General features: G+C 45.8%; 1 protein-coding gene across 3 annotated transcripts in view; it reads left to right on the top strand.

Annotated features, from left to right (window-relative positions):
* The window catches only part of LOC135873561 (sodium channel protein type 5 subunit alpha-like), a 101,651-nt gene extending 88,086 nt beyond the window's left edge, over nucleotides 1-13,565 (top strand). For all 3 annotated transcript variants that reach the window (XM_065398166.1, XM_065398164.1, XM_065398163.1), the window contains 4 exons: nucleotides 7,164-7,301; nucleotides 7,965-8,065; nucleotides 9,633-9,903; nucleotides 12,337-13,565. In XM_065398166.1, coding sequence (XP_065254238.1) covers nucleotides 7,164-7,301; nucleotides 7,965-8,065; nucleotides 9,633-9,903; nucleotides 12,337-13,565 — 1,739 coding nt within the window. The remainder of the gene's footprint in view (nucleotides 1-7,163; nucleotides 7,302-7,964; nucleotides 8,066-9,632; nucleotides 9,904-12,336) is intronic.
* The last annotated feature ends 475 nt before the right edge of the window (nucleotides 13,566-14,040 follow it).

Below are 14,040 nucleotides of genomic sequence, written 5' to 3'. Positions count from 1 at the left end.
TGGAGTAAGCGGTCAGCATTCGGAGTGGGTATCCAATGGTGCTTTGCTTCACTGCTGGGCTCTATACATTCTGGGGCTTTTCTAGCAGAAGTCAGTCAGAAGTGACTGGAATTCTGGTACTTGGGGTAGGGTTGCCAAATTTCTATTTGCAGAAAACCGAATAAGAACATGAGAGGCCGTACTGGGTCAGACCAAAGGTCCATCTAGCCCAGTATCTGTCTACCGACAGTGGCCAATGCCAGGTGCCCCAGAGGGAGTGAACCTAACAGGCAATGATCAAGTGATCTCTCTCCTGCCATCCATCTCCATCCTCTGACGAACAGAGGCTAGGGACACCATTCTTACCCATCCTGGCTAATAGCCATTTATGGACTTAGCCACCATGAATTTATCCAGTCCCCTTTTAAACATTGTTATAGTCCTAGCCTTCACAACCTCCTCAGGTAAGGAGTTCCACAAGTTGACTGTGCGCTGCGTGAAGAAGAACTTCCTTTTATTTGTTTTAAACCTGCTGCCTATTAATATCTTTGCCCCGCCTCTCCCCCAAGGTCATGCCCCCGCCATGCCCCCCGCTCACTCCATTTCCCCCTCCCTCTGTTGTTTGCTCTCCCCCACCCTCCCTTAATCACTCATTTTCACTGGGCTGGGGTAGGAGGTTGGGGTGCAGGCTCTGAGATGAAGACAGGGATGAAGGGTTTGGGGTGCAGGAGGGGGCTCTGGGGTGGGGCAGGGGCAGGGCCGGCTCCAGGCACCAGCCCACCAAGCTTGTGCTTGGGGCGGCACCTGGAGGGGGGCGGCGCGGCGCTCCGGCTCTCGCCGCCGGGGAGAGCGGGGCCACAGCCAGGCTCGCCGCCCTCCCCCCGGCGCTCTGGCCGCTGGGGGCTCGCCGCCCTGCTCCCGGCGCTCTGGCCGCCAGGGAGAGCAGAGCCCCGGCCGGGGGCTCGCCGCCCTGCTCCCGGCGCTCTGGCTGCCGGGGGCTTGCCGCCCTGCTCCCGGTGCTCTGGCTGCCGGGGAGAGCGGAGCCCCGGCCGGGCACTCCGCCCTCCTCCCAGGGCTCCCCCCGGCCGCCCTTCCCCCCCCGGCGCCCTCCCCCCGGCCGCCGGGGAGAGCGGAGCCCCGGCCGGAGCTCGCCGCCCTCCCCCCGGCGCTCTGGCCGCCGGGGAGAGCGGAGCCCCGGCCGGGGCTTGCCGCCCTCCTCCCAGGGCTCCGGCCGCCCTCCCCCCGGCCGCCGAGGAGAGCGGAGCCCCGGCCGGGGCTCGCCGCCCTCCCCCCGGCGCTCTGGTCGCCGGGGGCTCGCCGCCCTGCTCCTGGCGCTCTGGCCGCCGGGGAGAGCGGAGCTCCGGCCGGGGCTCACCGCCCTCCCCCCCACCCCCACCCCCCCACACTGGGGAGGGGGGGGGGGCGGCCGGAGGCTTTTTTGCCTGGGGTGGCAAAACAGCCAGAGCCGGCCCTGGGCAGGGGAGATGGGTTCAGGGTATGGGAGGGGGCTCCGGACTGGGTCAGGGAGTGGGGATGCGGGAGGGAGTTTGGGTGCGGGATACATGCACTCAAACATTAGTCCTCTCTAAGGCCTTGGCTACACTTGCAGATGTACAGCGCTGTGAGTTAAACCTGACTTCGTGCAGCTGAGTAGGGAAAGCGCTGCAGTCTGTCCACACTGACAGCTGCCCAGCGCACTGTCGTGGCCACATTTGCGGCAATTGCAGTGCTATTGGGAGCGGTGCATTATGGGCAGCTATCCCACAGAGCACCTTTTCCCATTCTGGCGCCGTGGGTTGTGGGAAGGGGGCGTGGGTGTGGGAGATTCTGGGTCCTGTCCCAATGCCCCGTGATGCATCGCTTCGCATCCCAGAAATCCCTTTGTTTCCGTCCACCTTTGGCGCCATCTTTCAACGGTTTCTGTGCAGCGCGATCTGTCTGCGGGAAATGGAGCCCAAACTGCTGAGGCGTATGCTGACGAGTCTCGCCAGCACGTCACGTTTGTCTGTCGAACTATTCCTTAAGATCCAAAGTGACCGTGAGAGTGAGGAGTCCAACAATGCTATTGAGCCGCGTAACGCATACGACACAAAATTGCTTGTGGCATTCACAGACATGCTCAGCACCGTGGAACGCCGCTTTTGGGCCAGGAAACAAGCACCGAGTGGTGGGATCACATCGTCATGGAAGTCTGGGATGACGAGCAGTGGCTGCAGAACTTTTGGATGAGAAAAGCCACTTTCATGGGACTGTGTGAGGAGCTTGCCCCCACCCTGCGGTGCAAGGACACGAGATTGAGAGCTGCCCTGCCAGTGGAAAAGCGTGTGGCTATTGCAATCTGGAAGCTGGCAACTCCAGACAGCTACCGGTCGGTCGCAAACCAGTTTGGAGTGGGAAAGTCGACCGTTGGAATCGTGTTGATGCAAGTTTGCAAGGCCATTAATCGCATCCTACTCAGAAGAACCGTGACTCTGGGTAACGTGCAGGAAATAGCGGATGGCTTTGCACAAATGGGGTTCCCTAACTGTGGAGGGGCAATAGATGGGACGCACATTCCTATTCTGGCACCACCCCACCTAGGATCCGAGTACGTGAATCGGAAGTGGTATTTCTCTATGGTTCTCCAGGCGCTTGTGGATCACAGTGGGCGTTTCATTGACATTAACACAGGCTGGCCAAGGTGCATGACACACGCATCTTTCGGAACACTTGGCTGTTCAGGAAGATGCAGGCCGGGACTTTTTTCCCAGAGCAGAAGATCACGGTAGGGGAAGTTGAAATGCCCATTGTGATCCTTGGAGATCCCGCTTACCCGTTAATGCCGTGGCTCATGAAACCCTACACAGGGAGCCTTGACAGCAGCAAGGAACGGTTCAACTACAGGCAGAGCCGGTGCTGAATGACTGTGGAGTGTGCCTTTGGCCGTTTAAAGGCCCACTGGCGATCTCTGTAAGGGAAGCTGGACTTGGCCGAAAACAGCATCCCCGCGGTTATATTCGCGTGCTGTGCCCTCCATAATATTTGTGAAGGGAAGGGTGAAAGCTTCACTCAGGCATGGACCTCTGAGGTTCAACACCTGGAGGCTGAATTTGCACAGCCAGAGAGCAGGGCTATTACAGGGGCCCAGCGTGGGGCTGCAAGGATTAGGGATGCCTTGAGGGAGCAATTTGAGGCTGAAAACCGGCAGTGATATCTGGTGCCCTGCACGGGAGTGAAGTGCAGTAGTTCCAATTTTTAGGAATCAGTGTTTGCTAAGCAGACAAGCAGACTTGCAGTGCCTGTTTATTTCCTGGGCTAAGGAGTCTTTTACTTTATGCAATAATAAAGAATGTTTTCAAAGCCAAAAAATCCATTTATTGAAAAGAAACAAGGGGGTGGAGTGGGGAACAGTACAATCACAGATTCGCGTATGTCCTGTCTGGTGTGCTGTGCAGTGAGTGCTGCACTTCAGGACAGCTATACTGCATGGTGATGGGGGTTGAGTGCAGAGGGTAAGGGTCGTGGTTTTCAGGGCTGGGTGGTGAAGATACTGGTGTTGGAGGCAGTGGGTGGCGTGAAAAACACGGAAGTTGGGGAAAGTGGGTTGGAGGTGACAGTGGGGCACAACGGAAAGAGTTTTGGGACAAGGGCTGTAGGGGGGGATGGCGTTTGCGTTTGCGGTACTGCTCCTCTTTCTGCATGGCTACCAGCTCCTGGATAGCGTCTGCTTGGCGCTCCAGGATGCTTATGAGCCTATCAGTGCTTTGCTGCCGGTGCGCGGTGCTTTGCCACCGGTGCGCTGCATTTTCCTGGCGGATCCTGCTTTCTCTCTCCCTCCAGTTCTGTGCTTTCTCATTCTCTTTAATAGATTGCCGCATCACTTCTTGCAGCATGTCTTCTTTGTTTTTTCGCGGTCTCTTCCTGAGTCTTTGCAGTCTCTGAGCAGGCGATAAGAGGGACGGCTGAGGTCTCAAGGTTGATGCAGCTGTATAGGCAAAATGCAACATTTAACAGAGGCAGCATTGTTTATACCAGACAGAGTAATGATTCCCCCCGCACTTAAGGAGTAGAAAACACACACGGTCTACACAATAGCATAATTTTCCCGTCCGAAACAGAGCACACACATCCCACGGGAGCCTCAAAATGGTGAGTAAGGGGGACTGATTGTTTCAGGGCTGCACTGTCCTCTGGGTTTCTGTGCCTTGGGGAGAGCCAACAGCTTCAGGGGGCACCTACACTGAACACTGTCCTAACGTTTTCCACAGGAGTTCGTCCTGGACGATATCTCGCTTCTGAGGGTGACCTGGGAAGCAAGGGAGGGTCTTCTACTGCAATGCGGCTTCCGCCCTGGCCCATATGCAGCTTGCCTGTGTGCAGCAATGGTCCCCTCGCGGCACAGTGGCGCGGACACGTTAGCCTGGCTGGGAAAAGGACCACGGTGGCTCTCCCGATAAACCTGCACAAGCGCATTGCACACGTTCTGGATGAGACATTCGAGGAGATTACCGAGGCCGATTACCGCGATGTGATAAACCACATCAATGCACTATTCCGCATCTAGGCATGCATGCCTAACCCTCCTCTCCCAAAGAGCCCGCACCGAAAAAATTCCTTCCTGAAAAAAAAAAACTGTTTACCGGGAACCTGCTCTTCTGTTTGTACTCCACCAAGTACCAGCCGCTGCGACTGGCTACCTTCCTCCTGGCTCGAGAAGAGCTCCTGGCTGCATGGCTCCAGGGATTCCGGGGTGTCTCCATCCGGCCCACCACCATCACTCCCGTTTTCCTCCTCCTCTTCCTCCTCCTTCCCCCCCCTCCCCCCACACAGGCTCTGAAGTGTTCATGGTGGTGCTCGGAGTGGAGGTGGGGTTAACCCCAAGTATCGCATCCAGCTCTTTGTAGAATTGGCAGGTCGCGGGGGGAGCACCCGAGTGGCCGTTTGCGTCGCGGGCTTTGCAGTAGGCACTCCGCAGCTCCTTCACTTTAATCCTGCACTGCAGGGCGTCCCGGTCATGGCCCCTTTCCATCATGTCCTTTGATACTTTCCCGAAGGTATCGTAATTCCTACGGCTGGAGCGCAGCTGGGACTGTACAGCTTCCTCCCCCCAAACACTGATGAGGTCCAGCAACTCGCCATTGCTCCATGCTGGGGCTCGCTTGGCGCATGGAGGCATGGTCACCTGGAAAGATTCGCTGATAGCACTCCACACCACGCCGGGCTGAGCAAACAGGAAGGGGATTTTTAAAATTCCCAGGGAATGTAAAGGGTGGGTCACATGGTTGGTTACCTGAGGCCAGGGCAGTAGAGTTTGAACTGATGACCAGAGTGGCTAGAACAGGCATTGTGGGATACTGCCGAATAATTCTGGAGGCCATTCACAGTGCATTGGGCGGCCACACTGGCGCCGCAGCGCTGCAGCGGCAGTGCAATACTCGCTATTCCTCTCGGAGAGGTGGAGTACATGCAGCGCTGCATCCACGGAGATACAGCGCTGCAAATGCCTTGCCAGTGTGGACGGGGAGTGAGTTACAGCGCTGGGGGAGCCTTTACAGCGCTGTAACTCGCAAGTGTAGCCAAGGCCTAAGTCAATTCGCAATGAACTTAATATACTTTCAAAATGGATTATAGAATACATATCAACTGGCCAGATAGTACACATTAAGATTTTCATCATATTGACACAGGTGGTTAATGAGAAATATTCTTTTGCTTATTCCACACTGTATCATTTGTGTGTACGAAAACATCTAGGCCAAGATTTTCAAAAGCAGGAGAATTTGAAGTTAGGCTCCTCATTAAGTGGCCTGATTTTCAAGTATTGAGTACTCAACAGATCCTACTGACTGCAGTGAAAACTGTTGATTAACATAAGAACATAAGAATGGCTGTACTGGGTCAGACCAAAGGTCCATCCAGCCCAGTATCCTGTCTACCGACGGGCCAATGCCAGGTGCCCCAGAGGGAGTGAACCTAACAGGCAATGATCAAGTGATCTCTCTCCTGCCGTCCATCTCCACCCTCTGCCAAACAGAGGCTAGGGACACCATTCCTTACCCATCCTGGCTAATAGCCATTAATGGACTTAACCTCCATGAATTTATCCAGTTCTCTTTTAAACCCTGTTATAGTCCTAGCCTTCACAACCTCATCAGGCAAGGAGTTCCACAAGTTGACTGTGCGCTGTGTGAAGAACTACTTCCTTTTATTTGTTTTAAACCTGCTGCCCACCTTTGAAAATCATGCCAAGAAAGTCTGATTCAACTCTCACTGTACTCAGTAATGACTCCATTGACCTCAGTGAGAGTTGATTCAGGCATATATTTAGTTATGATGGATAATATTTTAAACAAATGCATAAAAAGAGAAACATTATCTTGTGTCCTTGTGTGAATATTGAAGTACAAAAACCCCTAAATTCAATCTTCTAATTTCTTAGTCTTCAATTAGTGGAATGGGAGATTTTGCCCTACAGGTTTCTGAGCATAATTTTAATCAATATCAATGCCAATTACAGGAATCTGTTCTGCACAGAATAATCTTAACAAAGACTGCAAAGGAAATCAAAACAACAAATAGTTATACTAGACCTTGGGCCAAATTCTCTGCCCAATTATTTCAATGGAAACATGCCAACAGAGAATTTGGCATATTTTCAGAAGGTATTTTCAGCTTATCAGGAAGGATAATCAAATTCTAGGCAAAACATTGTTCCTTGTTTAAATTGTCATCCGCATTGTCTGTGGCCTCCTTGGATTTAACTTTAATCACACTACAAATTTAGTCTCTGCTTCCCTTTCTCCCCCACCACCACAGAAATGCAAGACCTATGGCTTGTCTACAGTGAGTTAGTGCACAGCAAGCCAGGGTGTGAAACTAGAGTGTAGCAGCTTACTGCACATAGTTCACCATATGTTCACTGCTACAGCAGAGTGAAAGTCCCAGTGTGTGGCTTAGCTGCGGCAAGCAGGTGCACTGTAGATTCCCACCCTAGTTTGCTGTGTACTAACTCCTGGGTAGATAATCCCTTATTCTTGTGCATTACAGACAGGTTTTTTTCCTGCATTTCTAGTGATGAAGCAAGTTGGATATCCTGCAAGGATCTCTGTGCGGGAGGACCCCTGCACCTATACAGAACTCATTCCAGGACTAGGGCCATACTATTCTCAGTCATTTTTCATCTTGGTTATCATTTTTGCAGAAAGAAGAACAGCCAAAGCAGGAATGTAATCTGTACATGTACCTCTATTTTGTGGTTTTCATAATCTTTGGATCTTTCTTCACACTGAATCTCTTTGTCGGTGTCATTATTGACAATTTTAACCAACAAAAGAAAAAGATAAGTACACTGGATATGTTCCCAGGCCCCTGATATATTCCTTGTGTTGTCTTCAAACTAGAGCATGCCAGCAGTACACTGAAGCTCTGAAATATCTATATACATTTATTACATGAAGCAGCATCAGTACTGAATTTAATAGAGGCAGCATTACAAGTGAAATGCTTCCCCTTCTCCATACCATTCCCCTATATCCTAGCCATGTAACTCTTGGCTCTTTGGCCTGCGCTGATTCATAAGAGTCTATGAAGCCAGCTACATGGTTCCATGAATACTACTTCCCCTGCACTGGAGCTGAGCACTGTGGGACAGGGTCTGAGAGCAGCTCTGGGATTGGGCAGTGGGCCTTAGATGGAGGAAGCAGCAAGATGAGTTGGAGGGGCAGGGAGAAAGTTGCTCCTTCCCTCAGACGCCTGGGCTCTTAGCAACCGAAACATTTATCTGCTTTCTGAGCCACTAGAGTGTCACCACAGAACTGCTGCTCTGGGAGATCTTGTTAACTTGCTGCACTGTTTTGGGCCTAATAAGGTACTGGGAGAAGGGTTAGCAAGAGATGAAAGAATAGAAGAAAAAGAGAAATGTTGGATTCCAATAATTTAGATGCTTGCATGGCAGTAATGTTTTTTTCTCATCAAAAATAACAGTAGCATTGTCTCCATATACTTAGGTGGACAAGACATCTTTATGACAGAAGAACAGAGAAAATATTATAATGCAATGAAAAAACTGGGATCCAAGAAACCCCAAAAACCTATCCCAAGGCCATTGGTGAGACCGCCTGAGTTCTTCCAACTAAAATATCTCTAATCAGTGAAAATCCATAGTAAAATTCACTTAATCCACTGAAAAAAACTACTATATATACAATATACCTGTTTCTTTCCATTAGTGTACAGTCTTCATAGTCTTAACTCTGCACCAAGAAATTGTCATTGATTATAAAGATTATACAGACTAAATGTTTATGAAGGTCAATGCAGAAATACTGTTTTGTATATTTATCCTGAAACAGATTATCCTTCAGGATTTGTATACTCTGATATAAATATATAAGCTACCTATTATGAAATTAAATAACATTGTAACATATAAAGATTGGAGCTATCCACTAGTGAGTATATACATTTATTTTACATGGTTACTAGGGATGATTGGGGATCTGTGGGAAATAGGAGATGTGATTTCTTGATTTTAGTAAGGCTTTTGATACAGTCCCACATGACGTTCTAATAAGCAAACTTGGGAAATGTGGAATTACTATAAAGTGGGTACAAAACTGGTTGAAAAACCATACCCTAAGAGTGGTTATCAATGGTTCCCTGTCAAATTGGATGTATCTGGTGGGATCCCAGAAGGATCTGTCCTGTGTCTGGTACTATTCAACATTTTCATTAATGACTTGAATAATGGAGTGGAGAGCACTTATAAAATTTGCAGATGTTAACAATCTGGGTGGGATTGCAAGTACTTTGGCGGACAGGAATAAAATTCAAAAATACCTTAATAAATTAGACAAGTGTTCTGAAATCAACACAGTGAAATTCAGTAAGTAAAAGTGCAAAGTACTACACCTAGGAAAGAAAAATGAAATGCACAAATACAAAATGGGGAATAACTGGCTAGGCAGTAGAGCTACAGAAAAGGGTCTGGGGATGACAATGGATCACAAATTGAATATGAACCAATAGTGTGATGCTGTTTGTGAAAAAGGATAATATTTCGGTTATATTGTTTTGCTTTGCTTGGCACTTGTGAGGCCTCAGCTGAAGTGTTGTGTCCAGGTATGGATGCCATACTTTAAGAAAGATGTGAACAAACTGGAGTCTGGAGGAGAGCAACAAAAATGATTAAAGGTTTCGAAAACTGACCTATGGGGAAAGGTTAAAAACTGGGCATGTTCACTCTTGAGAAAAGAGTGAGGTGGGACCTGATAACAGTTTTCAAATATGTTAAGGGCTCTTATAAACAGGACTGTGATCAAATGTTCTCAATGTCCACAGTAGGCAAACAAGAAATAAACAACTTAATATGAAGCAAGGGAGATTTAGGTGCAATATTAGAAAAAACTTTTAAACTATCAGTCTAGTTAAGTTTTGGAATATGTTACCAAGGGAGGTTGTGGAATCCCCGTCATTGGAGATTTTTAATAACAGGTTAGACAAACACCTGTCAGGGATGGTCTAGGTATACTTGGTCCTGCCTCAGTGCAGGGGGATGGACTGGATGATTTCTTGAGGTCCCTTCCAGCCCTACATTTCTATTATTCTATACATGCCTACATTCTCATAATGAATACTAAATACTCTTTTTTTTTTTTTTTTTTTTTATCCTACAGAACAAATACCAAGGGTTTTTATTTGACATCGTAACAAGCCAAGCCTTTGATGTTATCATCATGATTCTCATCTGCCTTAACATGATCAGTATGATGATAGAAACTGATGATCAAAGTCCAGAGAAGACTTACATTCTTAACAAAATCAACACACTCTTTGTTGTCATCTTTACTGTAGAATGCATCATGAAATTATTGGCCCTAAGACACTACTACTTCGCCAATGGCTGGAACATTTTTGATTTAAGTGTTGTCATCGTGTCCATTGTTGGTAGGTAAAAATACACAAACATTTTCTTCACTATCCCAAATTTAGTTTTCATAAAATAAAGTGAGTTGCAATTGGCTACTTGGCCACAAACTGTTGCTGAAATGGGACCCAGGATGTTAGAAACAAAGTGTTGGGGAAAGTAGTCAAAACAGATTTTTTTTTTTTTAAAGAGAGAAAGAAAAGAAAGGTCAGAAGAATAAATACCAATACATATATTCAAAGTAGCACAGAACAGGAATTTATAAACTTTTCCTATTGTTTTATCTTATCTTTTAAAAGGAACTACTTTTTATAGTGGAAGGATACATTGTATACAATCTCTAATAGTGTTTTTTCTCTTACTGTTTGAAAAGTTGTAAATGTAATGCACCAGGTTATAATAAGTATTATACTTTGGTCTCATAACACTGAAAAGAGAATTCAGATGATAAAGTTAATAATTTTCTGTGTTAATTAGGGGTTATTTTAGGGATGTGAAACATTTTAATTTTTACTAAAATTCAGATTATTTTTTTCAGACTTCAATGATTGTATAATCATTTATCATATGATATCATGACCTGTAATAATTTTGGTTCATGAAGAAATATTTTGCCAATTTTTAAAGCATATACAATACATTCACATTGTAAAGTAGACTCCGTTTCAAAAATTGAAATTAAAATATAGCTACTTTAATTGATAAATCCTGAATAACAATAGATATGAGAATATCCAAAATATAAATATTTGTATATGTCACACAATTTTCCAACAGTTCTTGTGAACAAGCACATTATCTTTGACAATTCTCTTGTTAGAGCAATCTTTTTATATGGAAAAATCCTCATGTCATCATCAAACTCATTGATTTTGTCCTCATGCCTGTAGTATATTGTTATTGGTGTATCATTTTATTTGACAGTCTAATTTAGACTAAAGTTATCTTGATTCTCCTCTCACACTGGTGGAAATCAGGAGTCACTCAACTGAAGTCAATGGATTAATACTAGAGCAGTGGTGGGCAACCTGCGGCCCGCGGCGCGCACATGGACCATCAGGGTAAGCCACTGGCGAGCCGCCAGACCATTTGTTTACACTTGCACGGTTGCCCGCAGCTCCCAGTGGCTGCGGTTCGCCGTTCCTGGCTAATGGGATCTGTGGGCAGCTGTGCAAGTGTAAACAAATGGTCTGGTGGCCCGCCAGTGGATTACCCTGATGGGCCGCGTGTGCTCCGTGGGCCGCAGGTTGCCCATCACTGTACTAGAGTAACAGAGAGGAGAATCAGGCCCATATATGTTGAGTTTAGTTTGAAGGGAGTTTAATGCAGAAATGGAGTGAAGAGCTGGAATAAAATTTCTGTTCTGCTAATTTAACTACTTCTAAAGCAAATACAGTCAAAAGTGATAGCAGAAGGTATATAGGGAAGGAAAATATCAGCTCTCCACATAATTAGCCCCATATAGTGTGGCAGTATGAGTATTGAGAGAAATGTATCCAAACCTGTTACTGATTCCACTTTGATGACAGTGGTGAAAAACAGGGAGCAAAGAAGTGGGTCCCCATAAAGATTAGAGATTTAAGGAAAAATCTCCCTTAAAAGAGAAGTATTTCTCTATAGTGCTCCTTGCCACAAGGAGTTCCTAGAAAATAGCAAAAATAAATAGACCTAAAGGGAGAGCAAGAGAGAGAAATTATGGGGGGGTAAAAAAGAGTATAAAAATTTACATCAAGCCTTGACCAGCTGATGTCTGGAAGATTACCTTTTTTTCTGTTGTCTTATGAGTCTAGTTGGGGCTGCAATGGGACACTTTGGGAAGCCCTGAACGAATTTAGTCTTTCCTTGTGTAACACCACCTCTGGATTGGTCATCTGCAGTGACTGAACCTTGGACCCCTGGATCATGCCACTAGAAAGGGACCAAAAGCCTCATTGTTAGCATGGATTACACTGTTGTTTACTCTCTTTTTCTCTGTCTGGTTTATCTGGCCCTCGTCACCACAGTATCTAAGACCCGGAATGCCTATGACTCTGGTGTCATGTTTTGTTTTTTTATATGAGCTTTGTTTTTTCAACATTTAGAGCCAAATGTTAAAATACACGTACATAACCTGCCCCTACAAAAAATACACATGTACCAGTGGTTGTGCAAAATGCTGCACATAAAACACCTACTTGTATGTTTTCCATGTGCAATAGTTCATATACAGATTTTAGGGGCACAACATACATAGTACTCCAATGCTTGAAAAATATTGTCCATCAGGGTCTGTTGTTGTTTTAATTTCAAAAATTTTACAGATAAGCCGTTTAACATTTTTAAAATGTGTACCTTTTCCTTTAAGACTCAAGATCCATCAGTGCTAGCACATTTTTACTGATACTATTATTTCTTTCAGTTAATAATTAGCAAAAATTAGAAATTCTAACTGATTATTCATTTCTGTTTTTTAGGCAATGTGCTCTCTAACCTTGTTAAAGTATTTGAATATCTTTTCCCACCTACACTCTTCAGAGTCATTCGCTTGGCTCGAATTGGACGAATACTAAGACTCATCCGAGCTGCGAAAGGAATTAGAACTCTCCTTTTTGCCTTAATGATGTCCCTTCCTGCTCTGTTCAACATTGGCCTCTTACTTTTTCTGGTCATGTTTATTTACGCCATTTTTGGCATGGCTAACTTTGCTTATGTTAAGTGGGAGAGTGGGATTGATGACATGTTCAACTTCCAAACCTTTGCTAACAGCATGCTCTGTCTCTTCCAAATGACAACATCTGCTGGCTGGGATGGTCTTCTCAGTCCTATTTTAAACACTGGACCTCCGTCTTGTGATCCAAAGACAAAAGAAGTTGTGGGAGAATGTGGTAAACCTGTTGTGGGTATTATTTTCTTTGTAAGTTACATCATTATATCATTTCTCATTGTAGTAAACATGTATATAGCTGTTATTTTAGAGAACTTCAATGTTGCCACTGAGGAAAGTACAGATCCTCTAGGTGAAGATGACTTTGATATGTTTTATGAAGTCTGGGAGAAATTTGATCCTGAGGCAACTCAGTTTATTGGGTATTCGGCACTTTCAGACTTTGCAGATGCTCTGGCAGAACCTTTACGTGTAGCCAAACCAAACAAAATTGAGCTCATAGCAATGGATCTTCCCTTGGTCAGTGGAGATAGGATCCACTGTTTGGATATTTTGTTTGCTTTCACTAAACGGGTGCTAGGAGAATCTGGGGAGATGGATACTCTAAAAGTACAGATGGAGGAAAAGTTTATGGCTGCCAATCCATCCAAGCTTTCTTATGAACCAATCACAACCACAATCAGACACAAACAAGAGGAAGTTTCTGCCATTATTATCCAGAGGGTTTACAGGAGTCATTTGATGCAACGTTCCATGAAGCAGGCCTCTTTTTTATACCGTCATAGAACCTGTGATGGTGACATCCTTGAAGATGCTCCAGAGAAAGAAGGCCTCATTGCATTCATGGTGAATGAAAATTATGGTAGAAATTTAGACAAGTCAGAAACTGTGTCCTCAACATCTTTCCCTCCATCCTATGACAGTGTCACTGGGACCACTAATGAGCACCTTGAGGTGAAGATGGCAGACTCTCCTCAAAGTGTTGAACCTACCGATCGTCCATTATCTGCAGAGAGAGAAGAGGAATCCATTGTTTAAATTTTTGTTAAGAATGCTTTAAAATATTGTTCCCAGCATGTAATGATGTAAATATATAGCAATTGAAGCAGCCTTCTTATTAAACATTAGTTGCAAAAGAAACAGTGGTGTTTTTACCCTTAACTGCAGAAGTTGGTAAGGTATGTTGACCCTGCTACATTCAACTTTGCTTAATGTTTATATTTATATATGAACAGGAAGAATTTGTGTATGGTTACAGCCGTTATATCAGTGGCAGTACCAAGTTAAGGCAGAATCCTTAGTATGTGGTTACTGTGGCCCAGACATAGTGTTGATAGAGCTGTATTCCACTTACTTCTGCTAACCAGACATTTACTTCTTTAGATTGGTTTGCTTTGTTGGGGAGCAAGTTCAAGGAAGATAAATTTCATGGTGTCGTCTGGAAATAAATATCTGCCTGGGGTAAAGGGTGGGCTGGGAGAAAGTTTAAGGTTTGGGGGTTTTGGAAGGAGAG

The sequence above is a fragment of the Emys orbicularis genome, chromosome 2 (assembly GCF_028017835.1).
Source record: "Emys orbicularis isolate rEmyOrb1 chromosome 2, rEmyOrb1.hap1, whole genome shotgun sequence".
In the NCBI taxonomy this organism is placed as follows: Eukaryota; Metazoa; Chordata; order Testudines; family Emydidae; genus Emys; species Emys orbicularis.
The sequence above is the reverse complement of the archived record's forward strand: the minus strand, read 5'-3'. Positions and strand labels throughout refer to the sequence as shown.